This window comes from Megalobrama amblycephala, linkage group LG1, assembly GCF_018812025.1.
Source record: "Megalobrama amblycephala isolate DHTTF-2021 linkage group LG1, ASM1881202v1, whole genome shotgun sequence".
Classification (NCBI taxonomy): domain Eukaryota; kingdom Metazoa; phylum Chordata; class Actinopteri; order Cypriniformes; family Xenocyprididae; genus Megalobrama; species Megalobrama amblycephala.
In genome coordinates this window covers 405,770-425,690 of record NC_063044.1, presented here as the reverse complement: position 1 = coordinate 425,690, position 19,921 = coordinate 405,770, and the positions used below count along the sequence as shown (strand labels likewise).

At 38.3% G+C, this 19,921-nt stretch overlaps 1 protein-coding gene and 1 long non-coding RNA gene across 3 annotated transcripts in view; both read right to left on the bottom strand.

Moving 5' to 3' along the window:
• Positions 1 to 18,765, bottom strand: part of LOC125280649 (probable G-protein coupled receptor 149) — a 34,170-nt gene extending 15,405 nt beyond the window's left edge. The window contains exons 1-3 of the mRNA XM_048211382.1: positions 17,018 to 18,765; positions 15,832 to 16,015; positions 15,184 to 15,620 (exon numbers count right to left, since the gene is read on the bottom strand). Coding sequence (XP_048067339.1) covers positions 15,184 to 15,620; positions 15,832 to 16,015; positions 17,018 to 17,950 — 1,554 coding nt within the window. The 5' untranslated portion in view covers positions 17,951 to 18,765. The remainder of the gene's footprint in view (positions 1 to 15,183; positions 15,621 to 15,831; positions 16,016 to 17,017) is intronic.
• LOC125243836 lies at positions 5,855 to 11,237 on the bottom strand. 2 transcript variants are annotated; one of them, XR_007179167.1, is made up of 3 exons: positions 10,307 to 11,237; positions 6,107 to 6,164; positions 5,855 to 5,922 (listed from the first exon to the last, which is right to left on the bottom strand). It is a non-coding gene; the product is annotated as an uncharacterized LOC125243836 (long non-coding RNA). The 2 variants fall into 2 exon arrangements; XR_007179160.1 differs by having other exon boundaries at positions 5,861 to 6,020.
• Positions 18,766 to 19,921: the final 1,156 nt, after the last annotated feature.

Below are 19,921 nucleotides of genomic sequence, written 5' to 3'. Positions count from 1 at the left end.
TACAATAGGACCAGCCAGGAGACAGGAGATAGGTTAACAGGTAGTTTATTGAACACAAGCAGAGGATATTGGTGACAACAGGTGAGCAAGCAGATGCAAGTTCGTGACAGATGAATAGTATGGAGAATGATACTGTCCTTTTGCGGTTGCAGGGTGACAATGGAGAATGATACTTGCTGAATGGAGTCGATGACTGCAGACAACACTTCACACCAGACTGGAAACGAAGAGGGAGACTTGGAGACAAGGAAGGCAGGTAAGTAGCGAATGGAGTCCTTAAGGTAAGCATTCAAGTAAGTCCTTAGATGCAAACGAGACCGGACAATGTGACTGTGTGTGTGAGTGTCTTAAAAAGTGCTGGTGATGAGAGTGCTGATGAGGTGCAGGTGGCGGTGATTAGTATTCTGGAGATGGTGCGCGCTGTGATTGGATGGTGCTGGAGCCTGGCGTGTCTATGACAACTATTGTGTCCAGCAGCCATATCACCCTGTAGCCCAATAATTTACATATATGACATACATACACTTTTTTTCCTTTTGTAGGGGCCAGTTTTTATAATTACCTTATTAAAATATACTTGAATCTGCATATCTGTTGTTTAAGTACCTTTTTAAAGCTGCAGTCTGCGATTTTTCCTCTTTGTCGCCATCTCTGTTTGAAACATGCGATTGCAGTCATATGCGGAACAGTTATCTGTACGTGCGTTGTGCCTCGGCACAGCTCGTCAACGCGGATGAATCATGGATGAATAATGCTTGCTGTCAGTCACCGCACCGGTATGGATACTGCACTTCAGAATCACAGATTCTACGTCTTGAAAGTATGACCAATATAAGAATTTTCATTGGAAAATATCATCTGAACAAGTAAGTAACATGTCTGCCACTTTTGTTCTGACCAACTGAGGAAAAAAGCATTAGGCCTACAATAAATCACGCTGCCAATGATGATTAAATCTAACGATCGCTTAGCTTGGATCACGCCACACCGTGCAAATTATTATTACTGTTATATTGTTGTCAAATTGTTATTGTTAACAACATCAGCATTGCGTGACTGTGTATTTAGTGTGTATTAGCGTTACCTGTAGATTTCAATTTCTGTAGCCACTCCACAGTCCAAAGTCTTTTGCTTTTTGGCTACGGGTGAATCTCCAATTGTCACTGATGATTGTCATTTGGATCTTTCTGGATTACGATCCGCCATCAAAATAATAAGTTTAATTATTTCAGCTGCTGTGAGAAAAGGCTATAAATGTGTGATGTAATGACGCACAGAGGAAATGCTGCATGCTCAAATTTCCCGCGGAAATCCGCCATGTCGCTCTTATTATAAAACATTATTACAAGCTTACTGTTGTGAATCAAGACAAGATAATTAAATAGTTTTGAACACTGACTGGTTATGTACTTGCTCAAAAATTTATTTTGGATAATTTTTAACCAAAAAAAGCTTTAAGTAATCAAAAAAGACATAAACAAATGCGTCCGAGGTGCAGGTCACGAGAGATAAATATAATAGATAGACCTTGACAAAGGCGTTGTGCCGAAATGTTGGTTAATAAAAACTTTTTGCAAGTAAGTGTGTGGTCAAATCTCATGTATATTAAGTACCTTTTCAACCAGTTCAACCAAGTTGTTTTGGTGGGGAAAAAGCATCACATTCTGGCTACAGACAAAACGAGCCAAGAACCATAATGAGTTTGTTTATTGCTTTTTTACAGATTAGTAAAAGAAGACTTAATATTGATTATTTCGGTAGCATAAAAAAAAAAAAAGGTTTTTCAAACTAGGAATATAGCCATTACATTAAAAAAGCGATCAAAGAACACCGAAGCGGTCCATGACTTCAGTCTAATGTGAGTTTCCCAAGAACTCCCAATATAACCTCTGAAACTCTCTATACTGCAAAATAAATCTCTTACTTGCATCTTTTCTGCATTTTGTTTGTAAAAAAGAAATTGCATGAGATCAGATTCAGAATTCAGTCAGTGAGTGCGTGCAACCCTCATTAGTCACCGTCATTTGCGTGGTGACTAATCACAACGCCTCTGATTACATTCCTAAACTCACCAAAATTTGTGTGATAGGTTATAATGTTCAACACTGCAAACTACATGCATAAAAGAAAATGACTAAAAATATGATGTAACATGAACAAATCTACTGTAAATGTAATATATATGATTCATTCATTCATTCATATTGTCTTTTTAGAGCTGCTTTGAATTGAATTCAGTTTGCATTGAATCATTATTTCGATTGCCTGTGATTGTCACTGTAAAGCTGTTTTGAAACAATTTGTATTGTATAAAGCACTATATAAACAAAGCTGATCTGATTTGACTTCAAGTTATATGTATTATTAACCTAAAATTGTGAATGAAATTGGCTGTCCATGTAGCCATTAACAATTCCAGTGAAAAACAAGACAAAACCAATTAGTTAAGTAATCACCTTCAGCCTCTAGGGCAGCACTCTTAATCAAATAAAGGTTCTCCAAATAGAGGTAAGAGCTATAAGCAGGTTTGATTAGGAAAATTACATTAATCAGAGTTGAATACAATCAATAGAAGGTGATGGACTCAGGCAAGCCAGCCAATTTCTAGCCCAACTCTTTGCCTGGAATGGAGGAGAGAAAAGAGGAGAGGAGACTAAGGTAGCGTTCTCTTTGCTCCATTGGCATGAAGAGTATGCATGTATCCCTTGTGAAAGAGACATATATTTTAGCTTCTTATAAAAAGAGTACCTATTACAGTAATAATATACTTTAAAAGAATATACTTCAGTGCTCACAGAATGTAATGTTGTGTTTGTAATGTTAGACACACAACTGCATGTTAATTAAAAAATGTATTTTAGTATACAATAATATGTGAAATATTGTCTGTTTGTCCCTGCACATTTGTTATGCTTCCTTTTTTCAGGGGGGTATTCCAGAAAGTAAGTTATGTGACATACCCAGGTATGTTTAAGGGTAAGTAAGCAGATAATCTCAACTTTCGGTTCCAAAGAGGTTCGGAGACTACTTTCAAAACCATTCAAAAACCTTAATGTGGCTAAACCATTAAAAAACCTATATGGCTACCTTACAATAAACCTAATATAGGTTAGAAATTAATTAATGCATTTATTAAACATATTAATAAATGTTAAATTCCAACATTAAATTCCATAAGCAATACAGTCATTTTTAAACAAATAATTGAGTTAAATAAAACTATCCAGCAGGTTGGGCAAACATTTAATTCGCTGGGTTAAAACAACCCAGTCACTGGGTTTGTCCATTTTCAACCCAACTTGGGTTGTTTTTAACACAGCATTTTTTAGAGAGTAGATACTGTATTCTCATCTCGCACATTTTTTTTTTTTCCAGACATGGAGGCAAAATCACTAAACATAAAAATAAACTTTTACATCCATGTTATCTTTGCAAGCAGAAACTGTTTAGTTTTAATCATTCTTTCTTTTTATTATATAATTAGCATCAAACAGACAATATAGTTCAAGCGATGTTTAAATACTTCATTCATTCATTCATTCATGCTGCAAAAATGCTTTTCTTACTGAGTATTTTTGTCTTATTTCAAGTACAAATATCTAAAGAAATCTTAAATCAAAATGATAAGAAGAAATTATATAAGATATAATGTACTATATATAAGAAAATGATATTGTTAAATAACTTATCTGCTGCGCAGACTGATCAGCGTATGACATCAAAGTATAGCGAGAGCAATTGGAGAGCATAGGACTCCTTATGCTTTTGAACATGCTTTTTTTGCTCTCGCATTACTTTGATGTCATACACCGATCAGTCAGCGCAGCGCCGATGCATCTCGAACAAGCCTAACATTACTACTGGCGTGACGTAACTGAAGAGAAGAATTAGCATGTTCTTATTAATATTAGTATGGAGTTCTAATGCATGACAAAACAAATCACATTTTATATAATTATTGAAGATTTGTTCAACATTAGAAAATTGTATTATTTAAAAAAAAAAAAAAAGAAGTATTTTCTTGGATCTGACAGGGTGTGCAAGCTGCTTAGGCCCCCCGTAGATCAGTTCCTGCTTTGATTAAAGTAAAAACAACGTCCTTATTTACAACCTTGTTTCAGTCCCTTTCAATATAAAAGTCTTTGATAAAGTCACTCATAAAGACAGTCTTTGCTGCCATCTAATGGCTCAATAATTTAACTTTCACTGAAGTTGAAATCACAATCACTAACGGAACCTTTCTAAATACCAAATACGACATTATTTATATAAAATATTATTTATTGAAAAATAATATTTAAACATTATTAGCCATTATAAAAGTATTAGCAGTTTGTACAATAGGAAATAAACAAACAGTTAAACGGTTAGTTCACCCAAAAATGAAAAATCTGTCATTAATTACTCACCCTCATGTCGTTCCACACCTGTAAAACCTTTGTTCATCTTCGGAACACAAATTAAGATATTTTTGATGAAATCCGAGAGGTATCTGACTCATCCATAGACCGCAATTCAACCACCACTTACAAGGTCCAGAAAGGCACTAAAGACCTCATTAAAATAGTCCATATGACTGCAGTGGTTCAACCTTAATTTTATTAAGGATGAGAATACTATTTGTGTACAAAAACAAAACAAAAAATAATGAATTTATTAAACAAAATCCTCACTTCTGTGTCACGCTGTTTATGTTCAGCACTTCCAGGTTCTACGTCAGAACGCCGGCTCAGTATTGGCCGACGCATGTGTGTGATGCTGACGCAGGATCCAGCTAATAATGAGTCAGCTTTCGGACGTAAACACGGAAAAAACTGCGTTCACTGCATCAACTGCACACGAGACTGACAGGGTAGAAAAGAAATTGTTGAAAAAAGTCATTATTTTGGTTTTGTTTTTGCACACAAAAAGTATTCTCGTTGCTTCATAACATTAAAGGTGCTAAAGAGGATGTTTTGTTTTATACTGTTACAACCCCTTGACTCAAGGAGAAGCAACATGAATGGAGAGGCCATTCAAGTAATCAAATTTGCAAAATAATAAATGTTTAATCACAAAGACAGACATAACTACATTTAAGAATTAAATTAACAAGGTTTACAACAACATCAAGCCCTGGACTGGAGAGGACGAGAGCCAACGGGATCACCAACTTCCAGGAGCAACAATCACGCTCCCAGCCTTTTGTTCCAACACAGCATATCCCAACCCTTGTCAACTCTCAGGGTGCTTTCACATTAGCACTTTTGGTGCGCACCCGGGTTCGATTGACGTCAGAGTTCGGTACGTTTGGATGATGTGAACACTGTCTTCTGAACTCGGGTGCGCACCCGCGAACCGTACCCGAGTCCGCTTAAAAAGGGTGGTCTGGGGTGCGGTTCAAGTGAACTCCGGTACGGTTCGCTTCTGATATGAATGCAAACGTACCAAATTGCGGAAGTGAACCGCTATTAATGCCGTATTACTTGATAAAAATGTGTGTTTGTGTGTGTGTTTCACTCACTTTCCCAACGAGCGTGACTGACGTGTTGCAAGCAGAGAGCTTTAGTGTAGCCTTTCTTATTTCTGCTCACCTTCCGTAGCGGCAGATAGAGGCAAGTGTCGTTATGAACAAAACCAACGGTTCAAAAACAAAAATATGAAAGTGAGGAGAGCAACGTTATGCATTTTGCCGCCTTCTCCTGCGCCGTCGTTACTAAGCAACGGAGTAAACAGCTGCTGGTTTGATGACGCAAACGAACCGCTGGTCGGACCCAAATAATATAATGTGAACACAGTCCTGTGGGGGCAGGGGGAGGGGGGAGCAATCGAACTCGGGTTCGGTCCAGGCAATCGAACCAAGTGTGAAAGCACCCTCAGACTTCTTATAAGCAGCATGGTCAATCACCGTCAATTCTCCACACCTGTGTCACAGCGCTCAACCTGAAAACACACACAAAATTTACCCAGAGACCCCTACTGGACAAATTAACATACTACACCCCGTGCGTCGTCACACCTCCCTCCTAAAAACAGAGGCCCTAGAAAGAGGTACTCTGTTAACATAGTACACCAACAAACACATGATGTAATCAGACTTAGAAATCAAATTATTGGTTACACTTACCCTCTCTCCTTCACCACCTACCCTTCATTCATCTCCACCTCTCCATGCCCTCAGGCGCCTTGAGAACACACAGAGGCGGGGCGAAAGAACGGGAGACAAGGACCAATAATAGATTACTCGTGCAATAGAGCTCGTGACAAGGTATCCGCCACCACATTATCTACCCCTCTAATGTGACGAATGTCCAAGCTATAGGACTGCAAAAATAAAGCCCAACGAATAAGTCGTTGATTTGGACTATGCAAAGACTGTAAGAAGGTAAGAGGATTGTGGTCTGTAAATACTACTACCGGTCCAGAACCTCCACCCACATACACGTCGAAATGTTGTGAGGCCCAAATTAATGCCAACAACTCCTTTTCTATGGTTGAATAATTCCTTTGACACAAATTAAACTTCTTAGAAAAGAAGCTAATGGGTCGATCAATACCGTTGTCATCCTTCTGGAATAACGCAGCTCCTGCACCCAACCCACTCGCATCCACCTTTAAATGAAAAGGGCGGTCCCACCGAGGTGCAGTTAAGACGGGAGCAGAACTCAGCACCAATTTGGCATTTTCAAAAGCACTTTGACAACGTAAGGACCAGTCATATTTCTGCTTGCCCTTTAACAAATCTGTTAAAGGAGCAACCACTGTTGAGAAATTTTCACAGAACTTACGATAATACCCTATCATTCCTAGAAACCTCATTAACTCTTTCTTGGTAGATGGAACTGGGAAATTATCGATAGCCTGGACTTTTGCCCGAACAGGACACACTTTACCCTGTCCTACCACATTTCCCAAGTATACCACAGTGGCACATGCAAATTCACATTTGGCTAAATTTACCGTCAATTTGGCTTCCAAGACGAGTAAATAATGCACGTAACTGACGAAGATGTTCTTCCCATGTCTGACTATACACTACAACATCGTCAAGATAAACAGCACATCCATCCAGCCCAGAGATTACCGAATTCATCAACCGCTGAAATGTAGTGGGAGCGTTTCGAAGGCCGAAACTCATGCGTTTATAAGTATATAATCCCGATGACGTAGTGAAAGCACATACCTCTTGAGCACGAGTAGTTAGGGGCACTTGATAATATCCCTTAAGTAGGTCAATCTTCGTAACGAACTTCGCTGACCCCACCGATTCGGGGAAGCGGGAAAGAATCGGATTTCTATCGGGAAAGATATCAGAATTTCCGAGTCTAGGTTGAATTAAATTCTCATCAAAAATATCCTTCTCAACCCCATCTATCAAAGAACCACTTTCACCCCCTACAGCAGTCGCAACGGATTTAATTTCAGCACCTCCGTCAGCGACATTTGGTCCGGTTGCACGAACCAAATAAGGCTTCAACAGATTTACATGGCACAGCTGAGCCTTCTTCCTTCTATCAGGAGTGGAAATCATATAATTTTGCTCTGACAGTTTCTCGAGCACAGTATAAGGTCCTGAAAATCTTGCTGAAAAAGAAGAACCAGTCATTGGAAGTAACACCAAGACCTGATCTCCCGGATGGAATTCCCTTCTTTCGGCCTTGTGATCAAACCAGGTTTTCATTTTCGATTGTGCCCTCCCTAGATTGTCACGAGCCAAAACACCGGCACAATACATCCTATATCGGAACCCATTTACATAATCCAAAAGATTTACAGGTGGTTCAGCTTCTAACAAATCATCACGCAAAAGCGCAAGCGGTCCCCTGATCTTATGCCCAAAGACTAAATCATTAGGACTGAACCCCAGACTTTCCTGAATTACCTCACGAGCAGCGAGCAGCAACCACGGAAGTCCCTCCTCCCAGTCTTTCATCAATTCAGTACAATATGTTCTCAGCAATTGCTTCAGCGTTTGATGAAAGCGCTCGAGGGCCCCCTGACTCTCCGGATGATGAGCACTACTTTTCTGATGATCTACACGCAACTGTTTCAGAATCTGTGCAAACATGCGAGACGTAAAGTTTGTTCCCCTGTCAGACTGAATAACACGAGGAATTCCAAATATGGAAATGAATTGTGTCAAAGCCTTCACAACAGACTTCGTAGTAATATTTCACAATGGATACGCAGCAGGATATCGAGTAGTTTGGCACATCACAGTCAATATGTAGATTGAACCAGTCTTAGAAGGAGGTAATCCTACACAATCAATTGTGAGATTCTCAAAAGGATTTTTCACCACCGGAATAGGATACAACGGAGCAGGAGCTATCACTTCATTTGGCTTTCCCACCAATTGACAGACATGGCAAGTTTTTATAAAAGCAGCCACATCTCGCTTTAATCGAGGCCAAAAGAAATAACGCATCACACTGTGATAGGTTTTCTTCACTCCAAAGTGACCAGCTATGTCACCGTGTGCAGCTTTCAAAACTACCTCCCGCAATCCCTCCGGTATCACTATTTGGAACAGTGGATCGCCCAGAATTTTCTCACACGGCGTCCATTTACGAAGTAATAATCTGTTCTGTATGAAATATCCGCTAGCTAAACTTTGAATCTCAGATTCCGTTTTAACAGATTCAAACAAGGGTTTTAATTGCAGATCATTTTTTTGCTTTATAATCAAATCCTGCAGAGAAATCGATGGAGAAAGCAATGACAAATTCTTGGAAAGATCAACATGAACTTCCTCTTGGTCTTCATCCTCCTCCCTACCTTTTCCCTTCCTCATCGCTCGGGTTACAGCGCAAGAACTAAAAACGTCAGGCAGTTCTTGAACACATTTATCTGATTCGATCTCACAGACCGGCGTGACATTAACCACGAGAAACACCTCCGTACCCCATACTTTACTCCCGGCCAAATTGTTTCCCAAAATCAAATCCACACCGTCGATAGGTAACCTTGACCTCAATGCAATTTCGACCTCTCATTTCACCACTTCAGAATCTAACTGAAAATGTCTCCAATCCAATTCCTTGAATTAGAACACTTTTACCCGTATTCAATTTGAAGAAAACGGCAGTTTCGAATCCAATAAGAACGATTCCGATGACCCCGTGTCCCTTAATATAGGTACTTTCGTCAACTCGCCCAAAGACACAGTCCCTAGAGTTATGAACGGTTTGTAACCGGCTTGCAAAGAATCACGATCATCACTTCCATACGCAATTCCTCCTCCTACATCTGATTTAAAACTCAATGCAGTAGTCGACACTAGACCAACCGGTCATCACTTTATGTTCATTTACAAACATTGCGACACGCTTGGGGATAATGTTTTTAAACTGTTCTAGTACTATCAGATTCGAAAGACCTTCAAAGGTACTAACACACAGTGATGTACACCACCTGTTAAAATGACTTGTTAATTCCCTAGCCACTTCAACGTGCGTTTTACGATCATCTTTCCTCCATCCCCTAAATCGTCGCCGATACGCTTCAGGGACAAGCTCGTATGCCTTTAACACCGCCTCTTTTACTATCTTATAGTTCTTTCAATTTTCTGAAGAAAGTGAGATGAAGGCTTCCTGAGCTTTACCTTCTAAAACGCTTTGTAGTAGGAGGGTACGCTCTGCATTGTTCCAACCTCTATCCTCAGCCAAGCTTTCGAACAGAGAAAAGAACACATCTGGATCTCGATCATTGAATCTTGGTAATAACTTAATCATCTGTAGTAAACCTGACATTCGATTTCCACTCGCCCCCGAAATTTCCTGATCGTCTAAAGGTTCAGCATTATCACTACTCAACTTTCCTTGTCCGATTAATTTTAAACGTTCCGCATGCTGTGCCAATTTCACTTCTTCCATTTTAGTTTGCATTCGAAGCGTTTCAAATTGTCGTTCTTGTTCTCGCTCTTGGATTTTTAATTTATGTAATTCGAGTTGTCTATCTAATTCACGTTCTTTATTTTGTATACTAAGGAGTTCTAACTGTTGCTCGAATGTTAATCCAACAGGTGCTAAGAACGCATGAGGTGTCGAAGTACCTTCAGGTATCACCTCTTCAGACTGGGTCTCTGCAGTTAAAATCAATCTCTCTTTTAATTTTTCCTCTACCACGTCCCGAATAAGTTTTTTCTTACAACTCTTTGTTACAGCCAATTCAAAATCTAAATGTTCAGCTACTTTAAATAATTGTTCCTTTGACAGACCTCCTAATTTCTCATTTGTAGGAGCTGTCAAAAAATTCTGTAACAAATCCATTTCGGTCTGTTTCGCTATAACCCACAGAACATTTAAACAAATAAAGTTATACTCACCCGAACCAACTGGTCACACTTTCACTGCCAGAACTCTTGTAAAGCCACCCCGCACCTAACTAATAATTAAACAACTAATTATTCTCAACCCTAGTCTTCAGTACGCCCACATGCAGCTCAACTGCTAACCAGTCTACCCGCGTACGACGCACCAAAAACAATAAACTAACATAACAAACAAAAGTAACAAAAAAGCGTTAAGCGCTTCTTCAGCCTAACACGGGGTTTCGCATGGCTTATGCAGTCTAAACCGCACCATCTGCGCAATTTCAGTGCAACTGTCGGCCGGGTTTCTCTCGCTCTCCAGTCCAAGACCACTAATCCAAACCAAACAAAAATCCTTTTTTGTATGACACTCCCCAAACTTAGTTTCCTAATAACAATACAATTTTGAAACCAATACTCGAATTTTCCAAATGTAAAATTATAATTAAATAATTATCCAAATAATAATTCTAATTAAAGAATTATCCAAATCATAATTCCAACTAAAGAATTCTCCTGAGTCAATCTCAGGTCAATCACGGCCAAGCCCCCATATGTTACAACCCCTTGACTCGAGGAGAAGCAACATGAATGGAGAGGCCATACAAGTAATCAAATTTGCAAAATAATAAATGTTTAATCACAAAGACAGACATAACTACATTTAAGAATTAAATTAACAAGGTTTACAACAACATCAAGCCCTGGACTGGAGAGGACGAGAGCCAACGGGATCACCAACTTCCAGGAGCAACAATCACGCTCCCAGCCTTTTGTTCCAACACAGCATATCCCAACCCTTGTCAACTCTCAGACTTCTTATAAGCAGCATGGTCAATCACAGTCAATTCTCCACACCTGTGTCACAGCGCTCAACCTGAAAACACACACAACATTTACCCAGAGACCCCTACTGGACAAATTAACATACTACACCCCGTGCGTCGTCACAATACATTTTTGCAATATTACTTGAAACTGTCTTTACTAACTGATAAAAGACTATTTATTAGGTGCACTGAAAGTAATAATATTAATATACATCATCTGTGCACAAGGTAGGGCCTTAAAAACATCAGCCAATCGTTTACGCGATCATCGCGTAAACGATTGGCCCTCTGGCTTGTCAATCACTGCCGTGACGTTCCTTGTGAGAGACGAGCGTGGCTGCGCTCTCCAGTAACTTTCCACACTCCACAGGCGCCGCATGCAATGTTTTTGTCAGGAGACAGGAATAACAACTGCAGATTATGAGTTACCTGCGGTGAGTCCGACATAATGAATCCAAAAAACACGACACAGCGAATGCCGGTGGTAAACACTCGTGTTCCAATACTCGTGCACGAGTTTTGGGAGGCGTTCCTTTGAAGTGAGCTGTAAAGGAGGGGAGTTGTTCTTACGCTTGCGCTCATTTCAAAAACTCAGTAACAGTCTTTGGATTCTCAGTCGACGAAAAGATCCTCTCTATCACCTTTAAGGTTGAACCACTGTAGTTACGTTGGCTGTCTATGGATGAATCAGATAACTCTCGGATTTCATCAAAAATATCTTAATTTGTGTTCCAAAGATGGTCAACGAAGGTCTTATGGGTATGGAACGCACATGAGGGCGAGTAATTAATGACATAATTTTCATTTTTGGATGAACTAACCCTTTAAAAAAATATAGTTAGGAAAAAAAGTTATGGCCATTAAAGATTGGCCATTTGATATACCCAAAATGAATTATACCTCATATCTGCTACTCATATAACTATCTACATAAGAGCCTATGGCAAATTTCTGAAAGACACGTCAAGATAAAGCTGTTCTTAAAAAAGTACAAGCGCTGAACGGCTGCTGAAGGCCTGGAGCTCGCATCTCCGAAAACATCTAAAAACAAAATGTCAAATAGGAACTATGTTTATATATAAGTCGCATATATGAAGTCTAACTAACTATATTCTCTCCCAAAAATTAAAATCTCTCTTAAAACCACATTCTGTGACACAACAACAGTTGTACTTGTAAAATTATGACTCGCTGTGAGAAATGCTGCAAGCAGGGTAATACAAATGGTGAAACTATTCCCGTGGTGATACTGGTAGAATATCACATGGCTGGAAAAGACTCTCAGCCAATCAGATTCGAGAACCAGAATGAACTGTTGTATGAAACAGCAATATCACAATATGCACAATAAGAAATGCATTTGGGCAGAAAAATAAATGTATGTAAGAGAGTGCCTGCAAGGTGCCCACAAGGCCAATACAGTGATCAAAATAATGTTAGTGGATGTTAGTGGATCTATAAACTTCTAATACATAGGCCTGTGTCAAAGTAGCATCAGTTATTAAATGAACTGTCCCTATCTATATGCATTTAAAATGGAATTGACCCATAAGCAATACTGAAACAATGAACTGGTGAGACCACGCCTAAACAAGCCAGCAAAGCAATTCTCAGCAAAACAGCAGTCAATCATGTCAATGTTTCTGACTAACAGCCTCTGTCTGTCTCTACTGTGTGCATTGTGTTTCTAAAACAATACAGTTAATGTGAATATACACAGAAATGGGTTGTTTGTTTGTTGTAAGGAAAATAACCTATATAATAATTTAACCAGTTGAGGGATTTATAGTCATTAACACTATTGTAATGTTAATTGAATGCCTTATTTTTGCATGCCTCAACTATGATTGGATAAATCTCTGCTTTGGAAGGCATTGGGCCATTTATTTTCTGTTATTAATTCATCAGCTCCATTAACACTCAATATTAATAATCCTTTCTGTTCAGCTCATGCAGAGCAGTGTGTATCTGAGTTTTATGATTTGCCCTTGCAAACATTAAATAAATAAGAGATTTAGCCAAAACAGCTGTCTAAAAGTCGTGTGGGCATTATTCATTAAATTATTTTTAACATTGTAGAATTGGATAAGTGATCACCAGACTCTCTCTCTCTCTCTCTCTCTCTCTCTCACACACACACACACACACACACACACACACACACACACACACACACACACACACACACACACACACACACACACACACACACACACACACACACACACAATCCATCCCTTTATATAGCAAAATGGTGCCTTTGGATGGCACTGAAGTGTTTAACATATTTTTAATAAAAATAACTCTATAAATGAGTTCTAAATGACACTTATTTTTGAGTCCCACACTTTTCAGCGCTCCAGAGCTCTAACATTGGATAGTTTGGACAAAAACAATAGAGTTATTTGTGAATTAAATGCAACTCTTGAGTTCTTGAGTTCTTATATCGAACAATTCGTGGTACAGTCTTTGTTATCTGTCTTGAATGGATGGTCCACGCAGTTTTAAACAGCGGAGTATGAACAGAGCCCATAGTTTTTTAGTAAATAAAATAAATAAACACGTACATGCAGCTAACATAGCCTGTATGCATGTGTAAATTATCACCTCGGTGATGACATTCACTGTCAATAATTCACCTTGACAACGATCCCTTAAGGCATCAATGCATTTTAGCTATGTTCGTTATTCGTTCTAATGTGTCGGGGAATGATCTTAAAGCACTAATCAAAGTAATATTATACCTTATGTTCTCTTCTTTTTAAAGAATGTCAAAAGATGCGCTTGAACTGTTCTCCTGATCCTTTTGAACAAGCGCAAAAAAATGACTCAGAATGAAATGAAAAAAAAAAATCAAAATTAATCAGAGCTCTGGCGTGAATGTGTGCAGCGTGTTACAATACTGAGTTCTGATTGGTCAGTCGCTGTTATTTATAGTGTGTTAATTACACAGAGAATTTTAAAATTTTAAAATAATAATTAAAAAAATGGCTGACACTGGAAGCCTTGCACATTCATATGAAAAATGTCTGCATCCGCTCTTACATTAAAAAATGTGGATAAAATGCATTTACAAAATAGATTTTCATGCAGACTTTAAACCTTTTTAAACACATGACATTTAACTGTAAAAAAAAAATAATAATAAAGTAAGGGCAACAATTAATTAACTTGCTAATAATTAATAGTAATTACATCAATGTTGAGAAAATTGGGATGTCAGAGATGAAGAAAAAATTTAATAATCTATCTTAAAATGTTTAAGCAATATTACTTTTAAAAGTATTAATCGTTTTGAAAAACATTCCATTCTCAATTAAGGTTTTGATTTAATGAGTTTAAAAAGGTGGTGTTACTATCAAAGAAAATAAATAAATAAAACCTGAAATATTTTGCCATCCCAGGTGAAAAAAAAAGTACATTTCTATAATATACTTAAAGTGCTCTATTTCCATGCACTAATTTTGTATTTAATATACTAAAAATTCTTCTTTAGTACTTCTTAAGATAATCTTAAGAGCATCTAAGTGTACTCAATTGTGCCATTTTGAGACAGCATGAAATATGAACTAAAATGTGCTTTTAATATACTATCTTTGTATTTAGAATTTAGAATATTTAGAATTTAGAAAAGATGTATTTAGATACCACTTATAGTACATTTGAATCCATAGTGTACTACAAGTGGTATCTAAATATATATTTTTAAATACAGAGATAGTATATTAAAAGCACATTTTAGTTCATATTTCATGCTGTCTCAAAATAGCACAGTTGAGTACACTTACATGTTCTTAAGATGATCTTAAGAAGTAATAAAGAAAATTTTTTCGTATATTAAGTACAAAATTAGTGCGGAAAAATAGAGCACTTTAAGTACATTATAGAAGTGTACTTTTTTTTCAACTGGGATGTCATTGGTAAAAATTATCTGATATTTTCAGAGGGGTTTTCAGAGGTCCACTATGTGATATCATTTCCTGTTCCTATAGTTTTCTTGTTACCTGACAACAAAATGAAGTAACTGCACCCCTTACTGTATTAAATTAAGTGTCATCTTACTTGTCTGGGAGTCCTTTCTGATTTACTCCTGCACCACTCCCAGTCAGTCAACTCGATTTTACGACACTCCTCATGGGACAGCCTTCTCTCAGGACCATCGAATACAGAGTTGTCGAGGTGAAGATCCTCACGATCGCAGGTTGAAATCTGAGGTGAGACATTGCATGGCCTATCCCTTTCTATGGCGTTCGGAGGCTGGCTGTCCGCTCTCTCCTCAAGCAGCAGCTCGCCGTGGAGGGAGCTGTCCTCTGCTGCTGTGGTGCTGAATTTACCAATCTGACCGCTGTCCAGCACTGCCACTCTGCTTTCAGAGAAATCACAGCTGTATAAACTGTTAAAAGAGGGTTTCTCGATGGATGGTGACTTGGCATGGGGGATCTTGTAAATGCCATAGCTTTGCTGGAAGGAGAGGTTGAATTCAAATCTCCTTTCCTTTGCTGTAATAAACACATACATGATAAACAGCGTGGAAAGGTAATTTGGCTCTCACATGCACATAAATAAGATATTAATTTGTACAATCTAAGGCATTTTTAAATGGTTTGTTTAAAATAAACCATCACATTCTTTGTATGAACCAATAAATATAATCCATAAAAATAAAATGGCCTACATCAGGCTGATAGGGTATTTTATCAGTTTACCAACCGGTGGAAATCTCAGATCTTAAGCCTTGGCGACAGTTGATGAAGCAGCCACACGGCAGATGGATCCAGCGTTCAGAAAGCACAAACACAGGGGTGACCACCGAGGAGAGCAAGGTCAGGAAAAAACAGAGAGTCTCCAAGGACGAGCTGTGCATGTGAACAGCATGACTCACCAGGATCTGGGTCTGCAAGAGCAATGTATGCCAGTGAAAGATAAAGGTGAATAATCATTCATTCCAGGATGTTTGAACAAACCGAATGATAATGAAGAGAGAAAAATAAATGAAAATTAACATTTACACTGACAGGTTAAAACTGTAGAATATATCCATGAATACAGTTCAACAAGACATTTTAAGCTGGGGCAAGGTTACACGCTGTAAATATGAAATAAGGCACTTAATGGGTTTTCTCAGATTCCCCAACTGGCAAAACCCTTATGAGAATCTCAAGGCACTCTTGAAAAGGTCAGTTCTCTAAGAACTCTAAAGACAGTTGTCAATGGTTCTTCCACTAACTCCATTGTAAAGGGCATGTAAAAGCTCTGAGGCACTTAAAATATTTATTGAAGTTCCTTGAGTATACATTAGGTTGAGGTTCTCCAGAGGGTTCCATCAATGTCGCAGTCTGAAGTAGAAATCCAATGAGGGTGATGGTTTTTTGTCTAATACCTGATACGAAGAACCAATTTTTAAACATTGTTTCATTTCTGCTTTTCGTCAATCAACAGTCATTAGACTACAACAATAAACGATAACATGCATTGATACTGATAAAAATTATATTATTATTTATTATCCCATTATATTTATTTAAAGGTGTTGTGCAAACTAAATTGTGGCATTTTTTTTTTTTTTTTTTTGTCTTTTTGTCTAAGTGTGACAATTAAATGGCTGCTATGTAAAAGTCTCAGTTGTTTATGTAGACATTAAATAAGTGAATAAGTACATTAAATAAGTACCCTGACTATGTGTGAATATCATTAAAAATATTGGTAAAAAATATTCGGTCTAGTCTGGAGGAACCCAAAATGGGGCCTCAAGTAGGCTACCTTTTCGTTTTTACAGTGTAACAATAATTCACTATATACTGCAATTTTGGTCTATATTTGTCTGATTGAGGCACTATTGAAGTCAATTAAATGATTTTTCAGTGAAAAGTCTGAACATTGCTTCTATAGCTCTCACCATCATTGGCATCCAAAGAACCATTCGAGCCATGGCAAGAATCATCGAGAAGCGCTTTTGAGAGAAAAACACAGGAGAATGTCGTGCACTCTGAGCTCCATCTTTCTGGAAATGACCAGTTGCTGGAGAATATGACAGTGAATACATCTCCGTTTTGTTCTTAAAACTGCCAGCGTTCGAGTTTAATTCATTGTAGGCTCCCAAACTTTTCTCCAAGCTATCCCGTGAAAGAGAGGGTATCTCACACAGCGGCGCCGACCCGGCAATTTCAAAATAGCCCGGGTAAAATGTTCTCAGGGCTTCCGTGGAGCACATGAGATGATAGACGAGAGGAACCGAACAAACTACCAGCCCGCAGAAACACAGTGAGTAAACAGAGAACAGAAGCAGCGCGTACAGGCTGTCGTTCTCCGGCAGACAGCCGAGAGAAGCGGGGGCGAAGCGACCCCAGCCGCACACGGGCAGGACGCTGACCGCGAGACTCAACGTCCACACCGCCACCACCGCCACAAACACTCCGAGAGGTCGGTTAGGGGTTTGATACACTCCAAAGCGCTTTGTCACGTAAAAAGTGTAGGCAACTATGAGACAGGCTTTCATATTGCTTGACAATCCTTGGAAAACATACAGGAGTCCGGACAGGGTGCACATAGCGCCCGACCGGTTCGCGTCACCGCTCCTCCATTGCAAGATCATGAAGAGTGTGAGCGGCACGACGCTGATCAGGTCGTCTATGGATAAAGAAGCCACTATCAGACAGAGGGAAGACTTACTCCTCATCCTGAGCAACGACATAAGCGAGTACAAACCTCCCAGGCAAGTGACAGTGGCGATGGCGAATGATAACCCAAAGAGAAGGTGCCAGTTGCCCTCGACCACGTCCTCATATTGGCTGGTTTTGTTCGGCAAAGGTGAGGCATGTATCGCCGACATTTTCCTTCAGTCTAACTTTCCCGACTTCACTCGTCTCATTCCCTCCGAGAGAATCCGGTTATCAGACCGAGCGCGTGGAAGTTTCCTCCAGCGACAGCGCACCACGAAGTGCATATAGTTTCCCATTCGTTGGTCTTTTTGCACTTGTGCTCAACAAATGTAGTGCATAAAGGAACCATTTTCCCGTTTAAACAGCTACTTGCACGATTGTGACATTGTGGGTTCTTCTCAGATCATGTGTGGAAAGATGTGTCGCGCGCGTAGGTTGATTGTGGCTCGTGCAGCACATCTCATCAGTATGAATGAGCTCTCAGAAGGGAGATGTTAGTACAGGGGTGGAGCCACTACCTTCCCTCATCTGTCACTGCTGGACGAGGAACGTGCGCTTTGTATAAAAACTAACATTGTATAGCTATTGTAGCGCTACAAATGATTACACATCACAGGGAGGCTACGTGTAGGTCATTAGTATTACAGAATACTTATTGTAGGCTTACATTGTGTAGCCTATCGTGTGAACACATAATGGATTCTATTAAATAATCCTGTTAAATTAAATATGACAGCTGTGGTTACCAGAAATATTCAGAATTAGGGTAGGCCATGGGGAGATGTCTGTATATTTTTTCAGTTCAATTAATGATAATATATGTAATAACTGATGCCCCAAATCTACGTTTTACTTTAAAATATACTAGTAACCACTATAAGGATACATATGATCAAATTATCATCAAATTAGGCCTTTCCATAAACAGCAGCTATAACTATGTATACAATGCACAGTGTTGCTACAAAAATATAGCTAATCAGAATAACACACAACCATGCTATACAAAAAAATAAAAAAAATAAAAAAATAAATAAATATATATATATATATATATATATATATATATATATATATATATATATATATATATATATATATATATATATATATATATATGCTAAAAACAATAACAGCATAACATGTAATCTAAAAAAAGAAAGAAAGCATATATGCAGAAATGGTAACAAAATAATAAGAAAATTAGATGTGTCATGAAGGGACTTGAGGGCAATACCTTTTTTATAAATGATAAGGAGACTATGTAAAGTTTTTTTTTTTTTTTTTTTTACTAAATATTACAAATATTACATTTTCTTTTTTTTTCTTTTTCTTTTTTTTTACAATATGTTGTGAAAATACATGCCAATAATTTACAGTAGTTGCATATGTTTTCACCACAAATATAAGGTAATTTAGGGTTCAGTAGATGTAGCTACATACTTTACTACTATACAGTAGGCCTATATGCAGCTACATTACCAGCAGTATTATAGCCAATCTAAAAAAGTATATATTGGATCATAAAATCAGTGTGAAGTATATATTGGATCATAAAATCAGTGTGATGCTTACAGAATTCAAGACAAACAAATCATACAAACAATATTAGTAAATTAATGAGGCTGTATAATATAATATTGGAATTGAGGTTAATGCTAATTTGGATGTGCAACAGTATGCAACATGGTTAAAGTCTCATGACCTCTAGAGGCAGACCACAGTCACAGCTGGAATAAGGGGCAGCATTGATCAGGGGCTCTGCTTAGAAAATGTCTAAATGTTGACTGGATTGATTTTTAATTATTCTGCATAAGCTAATACCACAGTATGATCGTAATCTAACCTTGGCCAACACAATGGGGAAAAGAAAGATTCTCTAATTGGCCAATGTTTTTTTTGTTTTGTTTTTGGTTTTTTTTTGTACAAAGAGAGGATGTGAGCAAGGAAGAGGTAGATTTAATTAATTAGATGTTGTTGTTAAGTAGCTAAAGTAGTTCATCATTAGTGAATTTGCTGTTGCTTTGCCATTCATTTCAGTCAAAGCAGATTGACATTCAATGAGTTTGGTGAGTTTATGTATTCAAGGATAAACAGCAATATCTGTGTGTGTGTGTGTGTGTGTGTGTGTGTGTGTGTGT